This window comes from Melozone crissalis, unplaced genomic scaffold (genome assembly GCF_028551555.1).
Source record: "Melozone crissalis strain CALT ecotype California unplaced genomic scaffold, PUWL_Pcris_2 ptg000365l_1, whole genome shotgun sequence".
Taxonomy (NCBI): domain Eukaryota; kingdom Metazoa; phylum Chordata; class Aves; order Passeriformes; family Passerellidae; genus Melozone; species Melozone crissalis.
In genome coordinates, this window is record NW_026536108.1 from 7139 (window position 1) to 20573 (window position 13435).

General features: G+C 61.7%; 1 protein-coding gene across 2 annotated transcripts in view; it reads left to right on the plus strand.

The window, feature by feature from the left end:
• The first annotated feature begins 9132 nt into the window (after window positions 1–9132).
• The window catches only part of LOC128949996 (uncharacterized), a 40892-nt gene continuing 36589 nt past the window's right edge, over window positions 9133–13435 (plus strand). For both annotated transcript variants that reach the window (XR_008484297.1, XM_054294889.1), the window contains exon 1: window positions 9133–9260. Coding sequence is in view for 1 of the 2 variants with exons in the window: in XM_054294889.1 (XP_054150864.1) it covers window positions 9246–9260 (15 nt within the window). In the remaining variant the exon portion in view is untranslated. The remainder of the gene's footprint in view (window positions 9261–13435) is intronic.

The following is a 13435-nucleotide window of genomic DNA, read 5'->3' on the forward strand; positions in this document are numbered from 1 at the left end:
CCTGGGCAGGCTGGTGGCCATCGCGACCGCGCCGCGCAGGGGCGTGCTGCCGGGTGGGACCCCAAGGTGGCCCTGGGGACCTTCATCCGTCACCTCAGGGGGACCCTGGGCTGCTGCGGTGTCACCTCCTGGCGCCGCGGCACCCCATGTCCCTCCTGGTGTCCCCATGTCCCTTGAGGACACTGAGGACCTTTTGGGGACACCACCCCCGGTGTCCCCATGTCCCTCCTGGTGTCCCCATGTCCCTTGGGGACACAGAGGACCTTTTGGGGACACCACCCCCGGTGTCCCCATGTCCCTCCAGGTGTCCTCATGTCCCTTAGGGGACACTGGAGACCCTTTGGGGACACTGAGGACCTTTTGGGGACACCACCCCCGGTGTCCCCATGTCCCTCCAGGTGTCCCCATGTCCCTTGTGGTCACTGAGGACCTTTTGGGGACACCATCCCAGGTGTCCCCATGTCCCTTAGGGACACTGGAGACCCTTTGGGGACACTGAGGACCACTTGGGGACACCACCCCAGGTGTCTCCATGTCCCTTCTGGTGTCCCCATGTCCTTGAGGACACTGGAGACCCTTTGTGGACACTGGGGATCCTCTGGGGACACCACCCCCGGTGTCCCCATGTCCCTCCTGTTGTCCCCATGTCCCCTGTGGACACTGAGGACCTTTTGGGGACACCACCCCTGGTGTCCCCATGTCCCTCCTGGTGTCCCCATGTCCTTCCAGGTGTCCCCATGTCCCTTGTGGTCACTGAGGACCTTTTGGGGACACCATCCCAGGTGTCCCCATGTCCCTTAGGGACACTGGAGACCCTTTGGGGACACTGAGGACCACTTGGGGACACCACCCCAGGTGTCTCCATGTCCCTTAGGGACACTGGGGACCCCTTGGGAACACCACCCCCAGTGTCCTCATGTCCCTTCTGGTGTCCCCATGTCCCTCCTGGTGTCCCCATGTCCTTCCAGGTGTCCCCATGTCCCTTGTGGTCACTGAGGACCTTTTGGGGACACCATCCCAGGTGTCCCCATGTCCCTTAGGGACACTGGAGACCCTTTGGGGACACTGAGGACCACTTGGGGACACCACCCCAGGTGTCTCCATGTCCCTTAGGGACACTGAGGACCACTTGGGGACACTGAGGACCACTTGGGGACACCACCCCAGGTGTCTCCATGTCCCTTAGGGACACTGAGGACCACTTGGGGACACCACCCCAGGTGTCCCCATGTCCCTCCTGGTGTCCTCATGTCCCTTAGGGGACACTGGAGACCCTTTGGGGACACTGAGGACCTTTTGGGGACACCACCCCAGGTGTCTCCATGTCCCTCCTGGTGTCCCCATGTCCCTTAGGGACACTGGAGACCCTTTGGGGACACTGAGGACCACTTGGGGACACCACCCTTAGGGACACTGGGGACCCCTTGGGGACACCACCCCCAGTGTCCTCATGTCCCTCCTGGTGTCCCCATGTCCCTCCAGATGTCCCCATGTCCTTGAGGACACTGAGGACCTTTTGGGGACACCACCCTTGGTGTCCCCATGTCCCTCCTGGTGTCCCCATGTCCCTTAGGGACACTGGGCACCCTTTGGGGACACCCCCTCAGGTGTCCCCATGTCCCTCCTGGTGTCCCCATGTCCCTTAGGGACACTGGGCACCCTTTGGGGACACCCCCTCAGGTGTCCCCATGTCCCCTCAGGTGCCACCACCGGCCCTGTCCCCACCCCCTGGAGGTGCCACCATTGTCCCCATTGGTGGGGGGAGGGGGGTTGGGGTGGGGTTGTCACCAAATGTCCCCCAGCGCTGGCGCCGCGTCACCGTCACCATCCTCGTGTCTTGTGTCTGTCCCCATCTCACCGGGGGGGAGGTGACACCCGTGTCCGTGTGCCATGTCCTGTCACCAGGGTGGGTGGGGACAGTTTGGGGGGTTGGGGACAATTCAGGGGGGTGGGGACAATTCAGGGGGGTGGGGACAGTTCAGGGGGGTTGGGGACATTTTGGGGGGCTGGGGACATTTCAGGGGGGTTGGGGACAGTTCAGAGGGGGCTGGGGACATTTCAGGGGGTTGGGGACAACTGAGGCAGTGCCAGGACAATTTTGGGGGTGGGGGGACAATTCTGGGTGGGGGTGGGGACAATTTTGGGGGTGAATCGCCTCCGTTTTGGGAGGGGGTGGGGACAAACCGAGGGCGTCCCGCCTTCAATTTTTGGGGTTAATTTTGGGGTGAAACTTTTAGGGTCGGGGTTAATTTGAGGGGTTCAGGGTTAAGTTTAAGGGTTCGGGGTTAATTTTAGTGTTAATTTTAGGGGTTCACGGTTAATTTTAGGGGTTCAGGGTTAACTTTAGGGTTAATTTTAAGGGGTCGGGGTTAATTTGAGGGGGTCGGGGTTAATTTTAGGGGTTAATTTGAGGGGGTCGGGGTTAATTTTAGGGGTTAATTTGAGGGGTCGGGGTTAATTTTAGGGGGTCCGAATTAATTTTGGAGTTAATTTTAGGGATTCAGGATTGATTTTGGGGGTTCAGGGTTAATTTGAGAGGTTCAGGGGTTAATTTGCGGGGTTCAGGATTAACTTTAGGATTAATTTTTGGGGGTCGGGGTTAACTTTAGAGGTTCGGGGTTAACTTTAGAGGGTCGGGGTTAATTTTAGGAGTTCAGGGCTAATTTGAGGGGGTCAGGGTTAACTTTAGGGTTAATTTGAGTGAGTCAGGGTTAGTTTTACGGGATCAGAGTTAATTTTAGGGGTTCAGGGTTAATTTTAGGGTTAATTTGAGGGGTTCAGGTTTATTTTTAGGGGATCAGGGTTAATTTTAAAGGGTCAGGGTTAATTTTAGGGTTTCAGGGTTATTTTTAGGGGGTCGGGGTTTAATTTGAGGGGTTCAGAGTTAATTTTGCGGTTAATTTTAGGGAGTCAGGGTTATTTTGAGGGGTTCTGGGTTAACTATAGGGTTAATTTTAGGGCGTCGGGGTAATTTTAGGGTTAATTTTAGGGGGTCGGGGTTGATTTGAGGGGGTCAGGGTTAACTTTAGGCGGTCAAGGTTAATTTTAAGGAGTCAAGGTTCATTTTAGGGTTAATTTTAGGGGGTCAGGGTTAATTTGAGGGGCTCGGGGTTAACTTTAGAGGGTCAGGGTTAACTTTAGGGGTTCAGGGTTAATTTTAGGGGTTCAGGGTTAATTTTAGGGGGTCAGGGTTAATTTTAGGGTTAACTTCAGGGGTTCAGGGTTAACTTTAGAGGGTCAGGTTTAATTTTAGAGGATCAGGTTTAACTTTAGGGGTTCAGGGTTAATTTTAGGGTTAATTTTAGGGGTTCAGGGTTAATTTGAGGGGGTCAGGGTTAACTTTAGGGTTTCAGGGTTAATTTTAGGGGTTCAGGGTTAATTTTAGGGGGTCAGGGTTAATTTTAGGGTTAACTTCAGGGGTTCAGGGTTAACTTTAGAGGGTCAGGTTTAATTTTAGAGGATCAGGTTTAACTTTAGGGGTTCAGGGTTAATTTTAGGGTTAATTTTAGGGGTTCAGGGTTAATTTGAGGGGGTCAGGGTTAACTTTAGGGTTTCAGGGTTAATTTTAGGGTTAACTTTAGGGGGTCAGGGTTAATTTTAGGGGGTCAGGGTTAATTTTAGGGTTAACTTTAGGGGTTCAGGTTAATTTTAGGGGGTCAGGGTTAATTTTAGGGTTAACTTTAGGGGTTCAGGGTTAATTTTAGGGGGTCAGGGTTAATTTTAGGGTTAACTTTAGGGGTTCAGGGTTAACTTTAGGGGTTCAGGGTTAATTTTAGGGGGTCAGGGTTAATTTTAGGGTTAATTTTAGGGGTTCAGGGTTAATTTTAGGGGTTCGGGGTTAACTCCGGGGCGGGTCAGGGATGGTTTTTGGGTGCATTCGCGTTGATTTGGGGCCGCCCCGAGGGCCCCGCGCCGGTGCCGCAGGTGAGTGAGCCCCGCCCGGGGTGGGGCGGGGGACGCTCGGGGACACTGGGGGACACTGAGGGGACACTGAGGGGACACTGAGGGGACACAGGGGACACTGGGGGACATTGAGGGGACACTGAGGGGACACTGAGGGGACACTGGGGGACATTGAGGGGACACTGGGGGACATTGAGGGGACACTGAGGGGACACTGAGGGGACACAGGGGACACTGAGGGGACACTGGGGGACATTGAGGGGACACTGAGGGGACACAGGGGGACATTGAGGGGACACTGAGGGGACACAGGGGACACTGGGGGACATTGAGGGGACACTGAGGGGACACTGAGGGGACGCTCGGGGACACAGGGGACACTGGGGGACACTGAGGGGACACTGAGGGCGGCGCTGGCCGGGGCGGGGGGGTGAATGAGCCCCCTCGGTGCCTTGCAGGAGAGGCAGCTTTCCGCCGTGGGTGCAGCAGACCCGGGTGTGATTTGGGGGGCCGGGGGGGTCCCCGGGCGGCCCCCGCCTCCGCCCCCGCCACCCCCGATCACGGCCAACGGCTGCGAGCGGCGCGGCCCCGCTGCTGAGCACTGACCCCCGCCCCGGGGGTCGCCGGGACCCCCCCCCTCAAACAAATCCGCACCCACACCCCCCCTTGAGTCCCCCCGAAACCCCCCCAGCCCTGGGGGAAAAAAGGGGGAAAGGGGAGGGCGGGGGGGAGGGGGGAACACCCGGAGACCCCCGGGGTGAGGAGGAGGAGGAGGAGGAGGAGGAGGAGGAGGCGAGGGGGGCTCGCGTTTGGGGGGGGGTCTCTGTCACGCGAGGAATTCGGGGGGGTTTGCGCGAGGAATTTTTGGGGGGGTCCTCGTGCAGCAGATCCTCGTGCAAAGGGCTCCTCGCGCGGGGAAACGGGGGGGGGGGGAGCGGGACAGGAATTGGGGGTCCCCGTGCGACAATTTGGGGTCCCCGTGTGAGAATTTTGGGGTCCCCGTGCGAGAATTTTGGGGTCCCCTTGCGGATTTTGGGGTCCTCGTTCCAGGAATTGGGGTCTCCGTGTGACGATTTGGGGGTCCCCATGTCAGGAATTGGGGGTCCCCGTTTGAGAATTTGGGGTCCCCGTGTGGATTTTGGGGTCCTCGTTCCAGGAATTGGGGTCTCCGTGTGACGATTTGGGGGTCCCCATGTCAGGAATTGGGGGTCCCCGTTTGAGAATTTGGGGTCCCCGTGCAGATTTTGGGGTCCCCGTTCCAGGAATTGGGGTCCCCGTGTGAGAATTTGGAGTCTCCGTTTGAGAATTTGGGGTCCCCGTTCCAGGAATTGGGGTCCCCGTGTGAGAATTTGAGGTCCCCATGTCAGGAATTTGGGGTCCCCATGCGACAATTTGGGGTCCCCGTGTGAGAATTTGGAGTCCCTGTGTGAGAATTTGAGGTCCCCGTTTGAGAATTTGGGGTCCCCGTTCAGGAATTGGGGTCCCCGTGTGACGATTTGGGGTCTCCATGTCAGGAATTTGGGGTCCCCATGCAACAATTTGGGGTCCCCGTTCCAGGAACTGGGGTCTCCGTGTGGATTTTGGGGGTCCCCGTGTGAGGATTTTGGGGTCCCCGAGCAAGAGTTTTGGGGTCCCCCTGCAAGGGCCCCTCGCGCCACCATCACCTCGTGTCACCAAGAGGAATTTGGGGGTCCTCGTGTGCCAGAGCCCCCCGAGTGTCACCAGTTCCTCACCGAGGGCTCTGAGTGTCACCCTGAGGAATTTGGGGGGCCCCGAGTGGCCACCAGCTCCTGGTGTCACCAAGAGCTCCTTGGGTGCCACCAGTTCCTCAAGTGCCACCATCTCCTCGTGTCACCAAGAGCCCCTCGGGTGCCACCAGCTCCTCGTGTCACCAGGACCTCGTGCAGGAGAAATTGGGGGAGGGGGTCCTTGTGCCACCAGGAGCTCCCCGAGTGCCACCAGGCCTGGCCCAGCGGGTCCCTGGTGTCACTGGGGTCTCTCTGCCCTCGGGCACGCACCGGGACCCCCCTGAGCACCGGGACCCCCCAATTTCACCGTCCTCGTGCACCGGGACCCCCCCTCAGGACCCATCAGGACCCTCGAGTTTCCCTTCCCCCCTCGGGACCGCCAGAGACCCCCCCCCATCAATCAGCGCCGTCACCGAGCACCGGGACCCCCCCCTCGAGCATTGACCCCCTCATTGTGCACCGGGATCACCGGAAACACCCCCCGAGTCACCGAGACCACCGGACCCCCCCTCAAACATCGCCAGCCTCGGGCACCGGAACCACCGGAGACCCCCCCGAATCACCGAGCACCGGGACCCCCCTTTGTGCACCGCCCCCCCTCGTGCACCAGCACCGGGACTGGACCCTCCTCGAGCACCGGGACCACCCTCCCGTGCACTGACCCCCCCTCACCGCGCACCGGGACTGGACCCCCCCTCGAACCCCGGGACCCCCCCCGGGCAGCGCCACCCCCGAGCACCGGGACTGGGACCGGACCCCCCCTCGTGTACCGACCCCTCCCCGAGCATCGGGCCCGGACCCCCCCTTTGTGCCCACCCACCCATCACGGGGGTTCCGCCCCCTCCCCTTTGACCCCCCGGGAACAGCACCGGGACTGGGGGCGGGGGCCCAGGAGCGGGACCGGGGGGACTCCGATCGCTGGGGGGCCACAGGGGGGTCCCCAGCACCGGGGGGTCCCTTGGGGCTCAATCCTGTGACCCCCACCCCGTTATCACCAGGGTCCCCTCCCAATTTACCGGGACCCCCCCCATTCACTGCCTCCCCACTTCACCGACACCCCCAAAGCGCTGGGACGCCCCCAGTCCATGAGACCCCCCCCAGTGCAGCAGGACCCCCCACTCACCGCCCCTCCCCCATCCATGGGACCCCCACCTCACCGCCCCCCACTCACCAGGACCCCCCAATCCATGAGACCCTCCCCCCCACACTCACCAGGACCCCCCAATCCATGGGACCCCCCCACACTCACCAGACCCCGCCCCCCACTTCGGCACCCCCCGGGCCCCCTCCCCATTGAATGAACCCCCCGAAACGCCCCCAACCCCTCCCCTCTCGGCCCCCCGAGCCCCCGGCCGGCGTTGGGCCCCGCCGGGGCCGGGCTGGCTCCACCCCCCGGGGCCCCCCCGGGACCCCCAGGACCCCCCGAGCCCCCCCGGTGGGGCCGGGCTGGCTCCACCCCCCGGGGCCGCCGCTGAGCGGAGCCTTTCAATAAACGCCGATCGGTCTTGTAGCCACGCCCACAGCAGGGCGGGGCCGCGCGGGGTGGCCAATGGGGAGCGGGTGAGCGGGAGGGTTAAATAGGATCATGAATGGGAACGTGGGAAAAGGGGCGCGGCTCCGGGAGCACCGGCCAATGGAGAGCTGAGGGGGCGTGGCCTGGGATTGGGCGGGAACGGGCCGTCAAGCAATGGAGGCGTGGAAAGAGAGCGGGGCTCCGGGAGCGGCGGCCAATGGAGAGCGGAGGGGGCGTGGCCTGAGTTTGGGCGGGAAGGGGCCGGCAAGGAGCGGGGGTGAAATTATCCCGAAATTACCCCAAAAAATCCAAATCCCCCCAAACTCCGGTCAAGGACCACGAAGTACTCCAAAAATACCCCAAAGTTGCCCCCCCTCAAAAAAAAAAAAAATCGAAACTCCAGTCAGGGACCATATAATGACCCCAAATCCCCACAAAATTGCCCCACATCCAATCAGGGAGGCTCAAATCCATGTAGGAACGCCCAGATTTACTCGGGATGCCCAAAACCCGGTCGGGACCACCTAAAATCTTCTCAGGACCCCTTAAAATCCCCCCCAGATCCCCTCAGGACCCCCCAAAATCCCCCCTCAAATCCTCTCACAACCCCAATTCTCCATAGCGACCCCCCAAAATCTCCACAAACCCCTCCAGGGCCCTCAATTCTCCCTCAGGAGGCCCCCAAATCCACTCCAAAGCTCCTCGGGAACCCCAGTTCGCCCTCAGGGCCCCCCAAATCCCCTCATATCCCCTCAGCACCCCGAAACCCCCACACAACCCCCCTAAACCCCCGGTTCTCCCTCAGGGACCCCCAAAACCCCTCAGAATCCCCCACATCTCCTCATGACCCCTCACAGCCACTCAGGACCCCCCATTTCCCCTCAGAACCCTCCAAAACCCTCCAAATCCCCTCAGATGCCTCCCAAATCCCCTCACGACCCCTCACATCCCCTCAGGACTTCCAGATCCCCTCAGGACCCCCCAGATCCCCTCAGGACCCCCAGTTTCTCCTCAGGAACCCAAATTCTCCCTCAGGACCCCCCAGTCTGGCTCAGAATCCCCCAGATCCCCTCAGGACCCCCGGTTTTCCCTCAGGAGCCCACAAACCTCCTCATATCGCCCCAAATCCCCTCAGGACCCCCAAATCTCCCTCAGGACTCCACAAACCCTCTCAAGACCCCTCAAATCCCCTCAGAACCTCTCACATCCCCTCAGGAACCCCCCAGTCCCTCTCAGAAACCCCCAAATGCCCTCACGACCCCGGATTCTCCCTCCGGACCCTGCTCAAATCCTCTCAGGACATCCCCAAATCCCCTCACTTCACCTCACAACCCCACCAAACCCCCTCAGGACACCCCAAATCCCCTCAAATCTCCTCAGCCCTCCCCAGTCCCCTCATAATTCCCCCAACCCCCTCCTCACCGCCCCCACCGCTCCCGGTGCTGACCGCGGTCGCTGTCGCCCATCCCGCGCTGCCGGGGGCGGTCCCAGGGCTCCCTCGGCGCCCCCAAATTCCCGCCCCGTCCCCGCCCCCCGCGCCTCAGCCCCGCTCCGCCGCCGCTGGGCCCCACCGGGACCACAATGCCCACAATGCACCGCGGTTCTGCCGGAAGCGGCCGCACGACGCCGCCGCGGGGGGGACTTCTGCCCATACTTCTGATCGTGGCGCGCGGCTTCTGATCTTCTGATTGGTGCGCGCGGCTTTTGGCGCTTCTCACCAGAGGTCTCGCGAGAGAATCAGGACGCCAATTTGAGTGACGGCAACTCTGTGGGCTCCTAAATGCGGCCGGGAACGGCAGAATCCGCCTGGAAATGGCGAGATGGAGCCTAAATCCCCTGGGGATGGAGTCTAAACCCCCTGGGATCGAGCCGAAGCAGCCACCCATGCATTGGAGCGGTACTGGAAAGGGCGGGCGGTGACGTCACCTCGCCCGCCCCCGCCCCGCCCCTTTTGGCGCTCCTCGCGCAGCGCCTCCGCCATTACCGCGCGCGCCGCCGGCGGGGCCGGTTCTGTGCCTGGACCGGCGCCTGTCCCGGGACTCGTTCGCCACCCGAGCGTCCCCAAGTTGTCCCCAGTGACGATGGAGGCCAAAGAGGTGCGACAGGAAAGGGGAGAGGGGACATGGGGGGTACCCGGCCGGTAGCGGGGACAATGGGGGAGAAGGGACAGTGGGGGAAGGGGGGACGCGGGGGGTGGCGGGAGGGGACAGGGGGTCGCAAAGGGGACAGGCGGGAGTGTCGCCGTTACGGCGTGGCGACCTGGTTCGGAGTCCGGCACGGTGACCCAAAGCCCAGGGTCACTCGGTCCACATGCTCCTGACACCAACGTGGTGAACAGCAAATGGCGTTTATTAGGGGGTCTCAGGGGTTTATAATGGCTTGGGCAGTCAGCGTCATTTCCTTCTGCTCACGTCCGGCTGGGTGCGGCCAGGTACGGAGCGAAGGTCTGACTGCAGGGTGAGAGGGGCTTCCTATCTAACCGTACAGCCCGAGATCTTCTGCACGCTTGTCCCTGACTCTCCACACGGGAGTGGCAGGAAGCGGGGAGGTGACAGAGGGGTGGAAGGGGGGTACGAGAGGAGGTGGTGAAAGGGGGCAGTGGGGAACGGTGGGGGTGGCAGAGGGCACAAGGGGGTGACCAAGGGATAGAGGGAACAGCAGAGCCCTCCAGGGAGGGGACCCTGGGAGGTCACAGGGGCTACCGCAGGCGGCCACAAGTGCCACCAGGTCCCTGACACGTCCCTTGTCCCCTCCCCAGCTGTTCCTGGGCCTGCTGCAGCCACAGGTCACCATGGTTTCCATCCTGGGCAAGCTGCCGGACACCCTGCCCAGATGGGACGAGATGCCACTCAAGTCCCTAGAGTACCTGCGCTCGAAGCTGGTGGACTTCAGCGGGAAGCTCGGCGGCACCATGAAGTGCATTGATGACACCTGGTGGCACCGCGATGTCACCTCCAACAATAAAGCCCCTCCCGCCTCCCTGAGTGGAGCTCTGGCCGCCTATGAGAACACCCCATGGACCACCTGGGACCATGTGACAATGGAGGCCTGGCACATGCTGGGGTTGGCGGATAAGCGGCTGGAGAACTATGCTGAGCTGGCCAGGGCAGCCCCCGCACTCCTCAGCATCTGCAGGGATTTGGCCGCCGAAGTGACCTATCTGGAGGCCACTGCCTGGGCCAGGGAGCAGCAGGACGAGTCTGCCTGGTTTTGGATAGCTCAGGAAAACATGGTGGAGCTGGGTCTGGCCCTGGGCAGGGAGGAGGAGGCCGAGGTTTTTTCCACGTGGGAAGCCCAGGTGAGAGAACAGGCCAGGGTGGCTGCCAGCGTGGCAACAATGGCCACCATGGTGAGAGAGCGGGTGGAGGAGGCCCTGGAGCTGCTGGAGCGCTTGGTGGCCGCGTGTGACGAAGCCACCGCGTTCCCCCGGGAGCTGCAGCGCCTGCTCAGGGACACCATGGCTACCCTGGAAGGGACAAATGAGGCGTCCCCCGATGTCCCCGAGGGCTTGGTGGCCAAGGTGGCTGTGGTTGAGTGGCTGTGGGAGGCTAACGCCCGCCTGGTCAAGGATCATTTGCTAGGAGCAGTTGACATTGTCACCAAGCTCTGGTTCACTGGTGGTCGCACCAGCCCCAGTGGCTGTGGGGTGGCCGAGCGGTGCCAAAGAGCCATCGAGGACATCCCAAGGCTCCTTCGACCTCCACAGCGTCCCCAGAGCGTCCCCAGAGTGTCCCCAGTGAGCATGGAGCTCCAAGAGGTGTGGCTGGGGGGAGAGGCGGAGGGGGGAGAGGTGGACAGAGTGGACACTGGAGGGGTGGGGGCAATTATTGGGGATAGAAGCCACATGGGGGTGGTGGGAGGGGACAGGGAGTCGCCAAGGGGACAGGAGAGAGTAGCTGGAAATGAGGGAGGTGACAGGGGAGGGGACAAAAGGGAGGAGGGTGCAGTGGGGAATGGGGTGACATAGTGGGGAGGAGGACACTGGGGCTGGCAGTGGTGGCAAAGGGGACAGCAGTGGGAGCGGGGGGCTGGCAAAGTGGACAGCAAGAGGGCAGGGGCTACGAGGGGAGGGGCAGGGGGTGTCAGGGGGATCAAGAGGCTGACAAAGAGATGTACAAGACAAAGGGGAGCCCTCGGGGACAGGGGGCCAGCCCAAGAGGCTGTAAGTGCCACCAGGTCCCTGACACCTCCCCTGTCCCCTCCCCAGCTGTTTCTGGCCCTGCTGCAGCCACAGGTCACTCTGGTGGCCACCCTGGGCGAGCTGCTGGACACCCTGCCCAGATGGGACGAGATGCCGCTCAGGTCCCTAGAGTACCTGTACTTGAAGCTGGTGGACTTCAGCAGGAAGCTCAGGGGCACCACGGAGTCCATTGATGACACCTGGTGGCACCGTGATGTCACCTCCAACAATAAAGCCCCTCCCACCTCCCTGAGTGGAGCTCTGGCCGCCTACGAGAACACCCCATGGACCACCCGGGACTGTGTGAAAATGGTGGCCAGGGGTTGGCTGGTGTCGGTGGATAAGCGCCGGGAGAACAGCGCCGAGCTGGCCAGGGCAGCCACTGAGCTCCTCAACACCTGCATGGATTTGGCCACTGAGGCGGCCACCAAGGCAGCCACCGCCACTGCCTGGGCCAGGGAGCTGCTGGCCCTGGCTGCCCATTATGGGTCAGCTCAGGAAAACATGGTGGAGCTGCGTCAGGCCCTGGGCAGGGAGGAGGAGGGGGATGAGGTGGTGGCCGAGTATGAAGCCCAGGTGAGGAGAGAGGCCAGGGTGGCTGCCAGCAAGGCAGCAAGGGCCACCATGGTGAGACAGCGGCTGGAGGTGGCCTTGGGGCTGCTGGAGCGCTTGGTGGCCGCGTGTGACGAAGCCACTGCGTTCCCCCAAGAGCTGAAGCGCAGGGTTGGGGACATCGTGGCTACCCTGGAGGGGACAAATGAGGCATCACCTGATGTCCCCAAGGATTTGGTGGCCAAGGTGGCCGTGGCCGAGCAGCTGTGGGAGGCCAACGCCCGCCTGGCCAAGGATCACCTGCTGGGGACAATTGAGGACATCACCAAGTTCTACTTCACTGGTGGTCCCACCAGGCCCAGCGCCCGTAGGGTGGCCGAGCGGTGCCAAAGAGCCATCGAGGACATCCCAAGGCTCCTTCAACCTCCAGAGTGTCCCCAGAGTTTCCCCAAGGTGTTCCTAATGAGCATGGAGCTCCAAAAGGTGTGACAGGGACGGGGAAAAGGGGGCAATGGGGGATGGGGGAGGGGGTGGCGGGAGAGGACAGAGTCACAAAGGGGATGGGGGGAGGAGCAGGAAGTGGGGAGGTGATGGGGGAAGGGAACATGGAGGGGGAGGGGCAGTGGGGCATGGGGGGACACGGGAGGGGAGGGACACAGGGGCTGGTGGGGGGTGGCAGAGGGAACAGCAGGGCGTGGCAGGGGCTTCAACTAGGGTGGCAGGGGGTGGCACAGTGGAGAGCAGTGGGATCACTGAGGTGGCAGAGAGGACAGCAGGGGAGTGGCAGAGGGGACAGCAGCGGGTGCAGGGGGTGGCAGAGGGGACAAGACACCGACAAAGGGACAGAGGGGACAAAGGGGAACCTGGGAGGGCACAGGGGCTGCCACAGGAGGCCACAAGTGCCACCACTTCCCTGACACCTCCCCTGTCTCGTTACCAGCTGTCCTTGACCCTACTGAAGCACAACATTGCTAAGCCCTTCTGGCATCGCCGTTACAACTCCGATCTTGCTGACGCTCCCACCTCTCTGTGCCCGGCCCCGGCCGCCTACGAGAACACCCCGTGGATCACCCGGGGTGAGAAGGGACCAGGTGACAATGGTGGCCAGCGAGTGGCACAGGTCGGTGTCCACGTTGGAGGACAGCTGGACCCAGCTGACCAGAGAGGCCATCAAGCATAACAGTGTTCTCCCATGCCGCCATTTCCGCACTGCTTTGGCAGCCAAGGTGACCGGGGCTGAGTGGCTGTGGGTGGCCAGCAGCCTCCTGGCCAGGGACCACTTGGTGGGGGCACTTGGGGACATCCACACCTTCAGGTGTGGTGACCCCGATGGCTCCATCGCCCGCGCGGTGGCTGAGTTGTGCCAAAGAACTGCTGAGGACATCCTGAATCTGTTACAGGGACAGTGATGTCCCCAACGTGACATCATCAGGGCAGTGACATCATCAGGGACATGGCTGTCCTTTTTTCTGCCTTGCCATGTAGGATTTGAAACAAATATAGGGAATTTTCTGGGAATTTTCACTGAAATTGACCCAA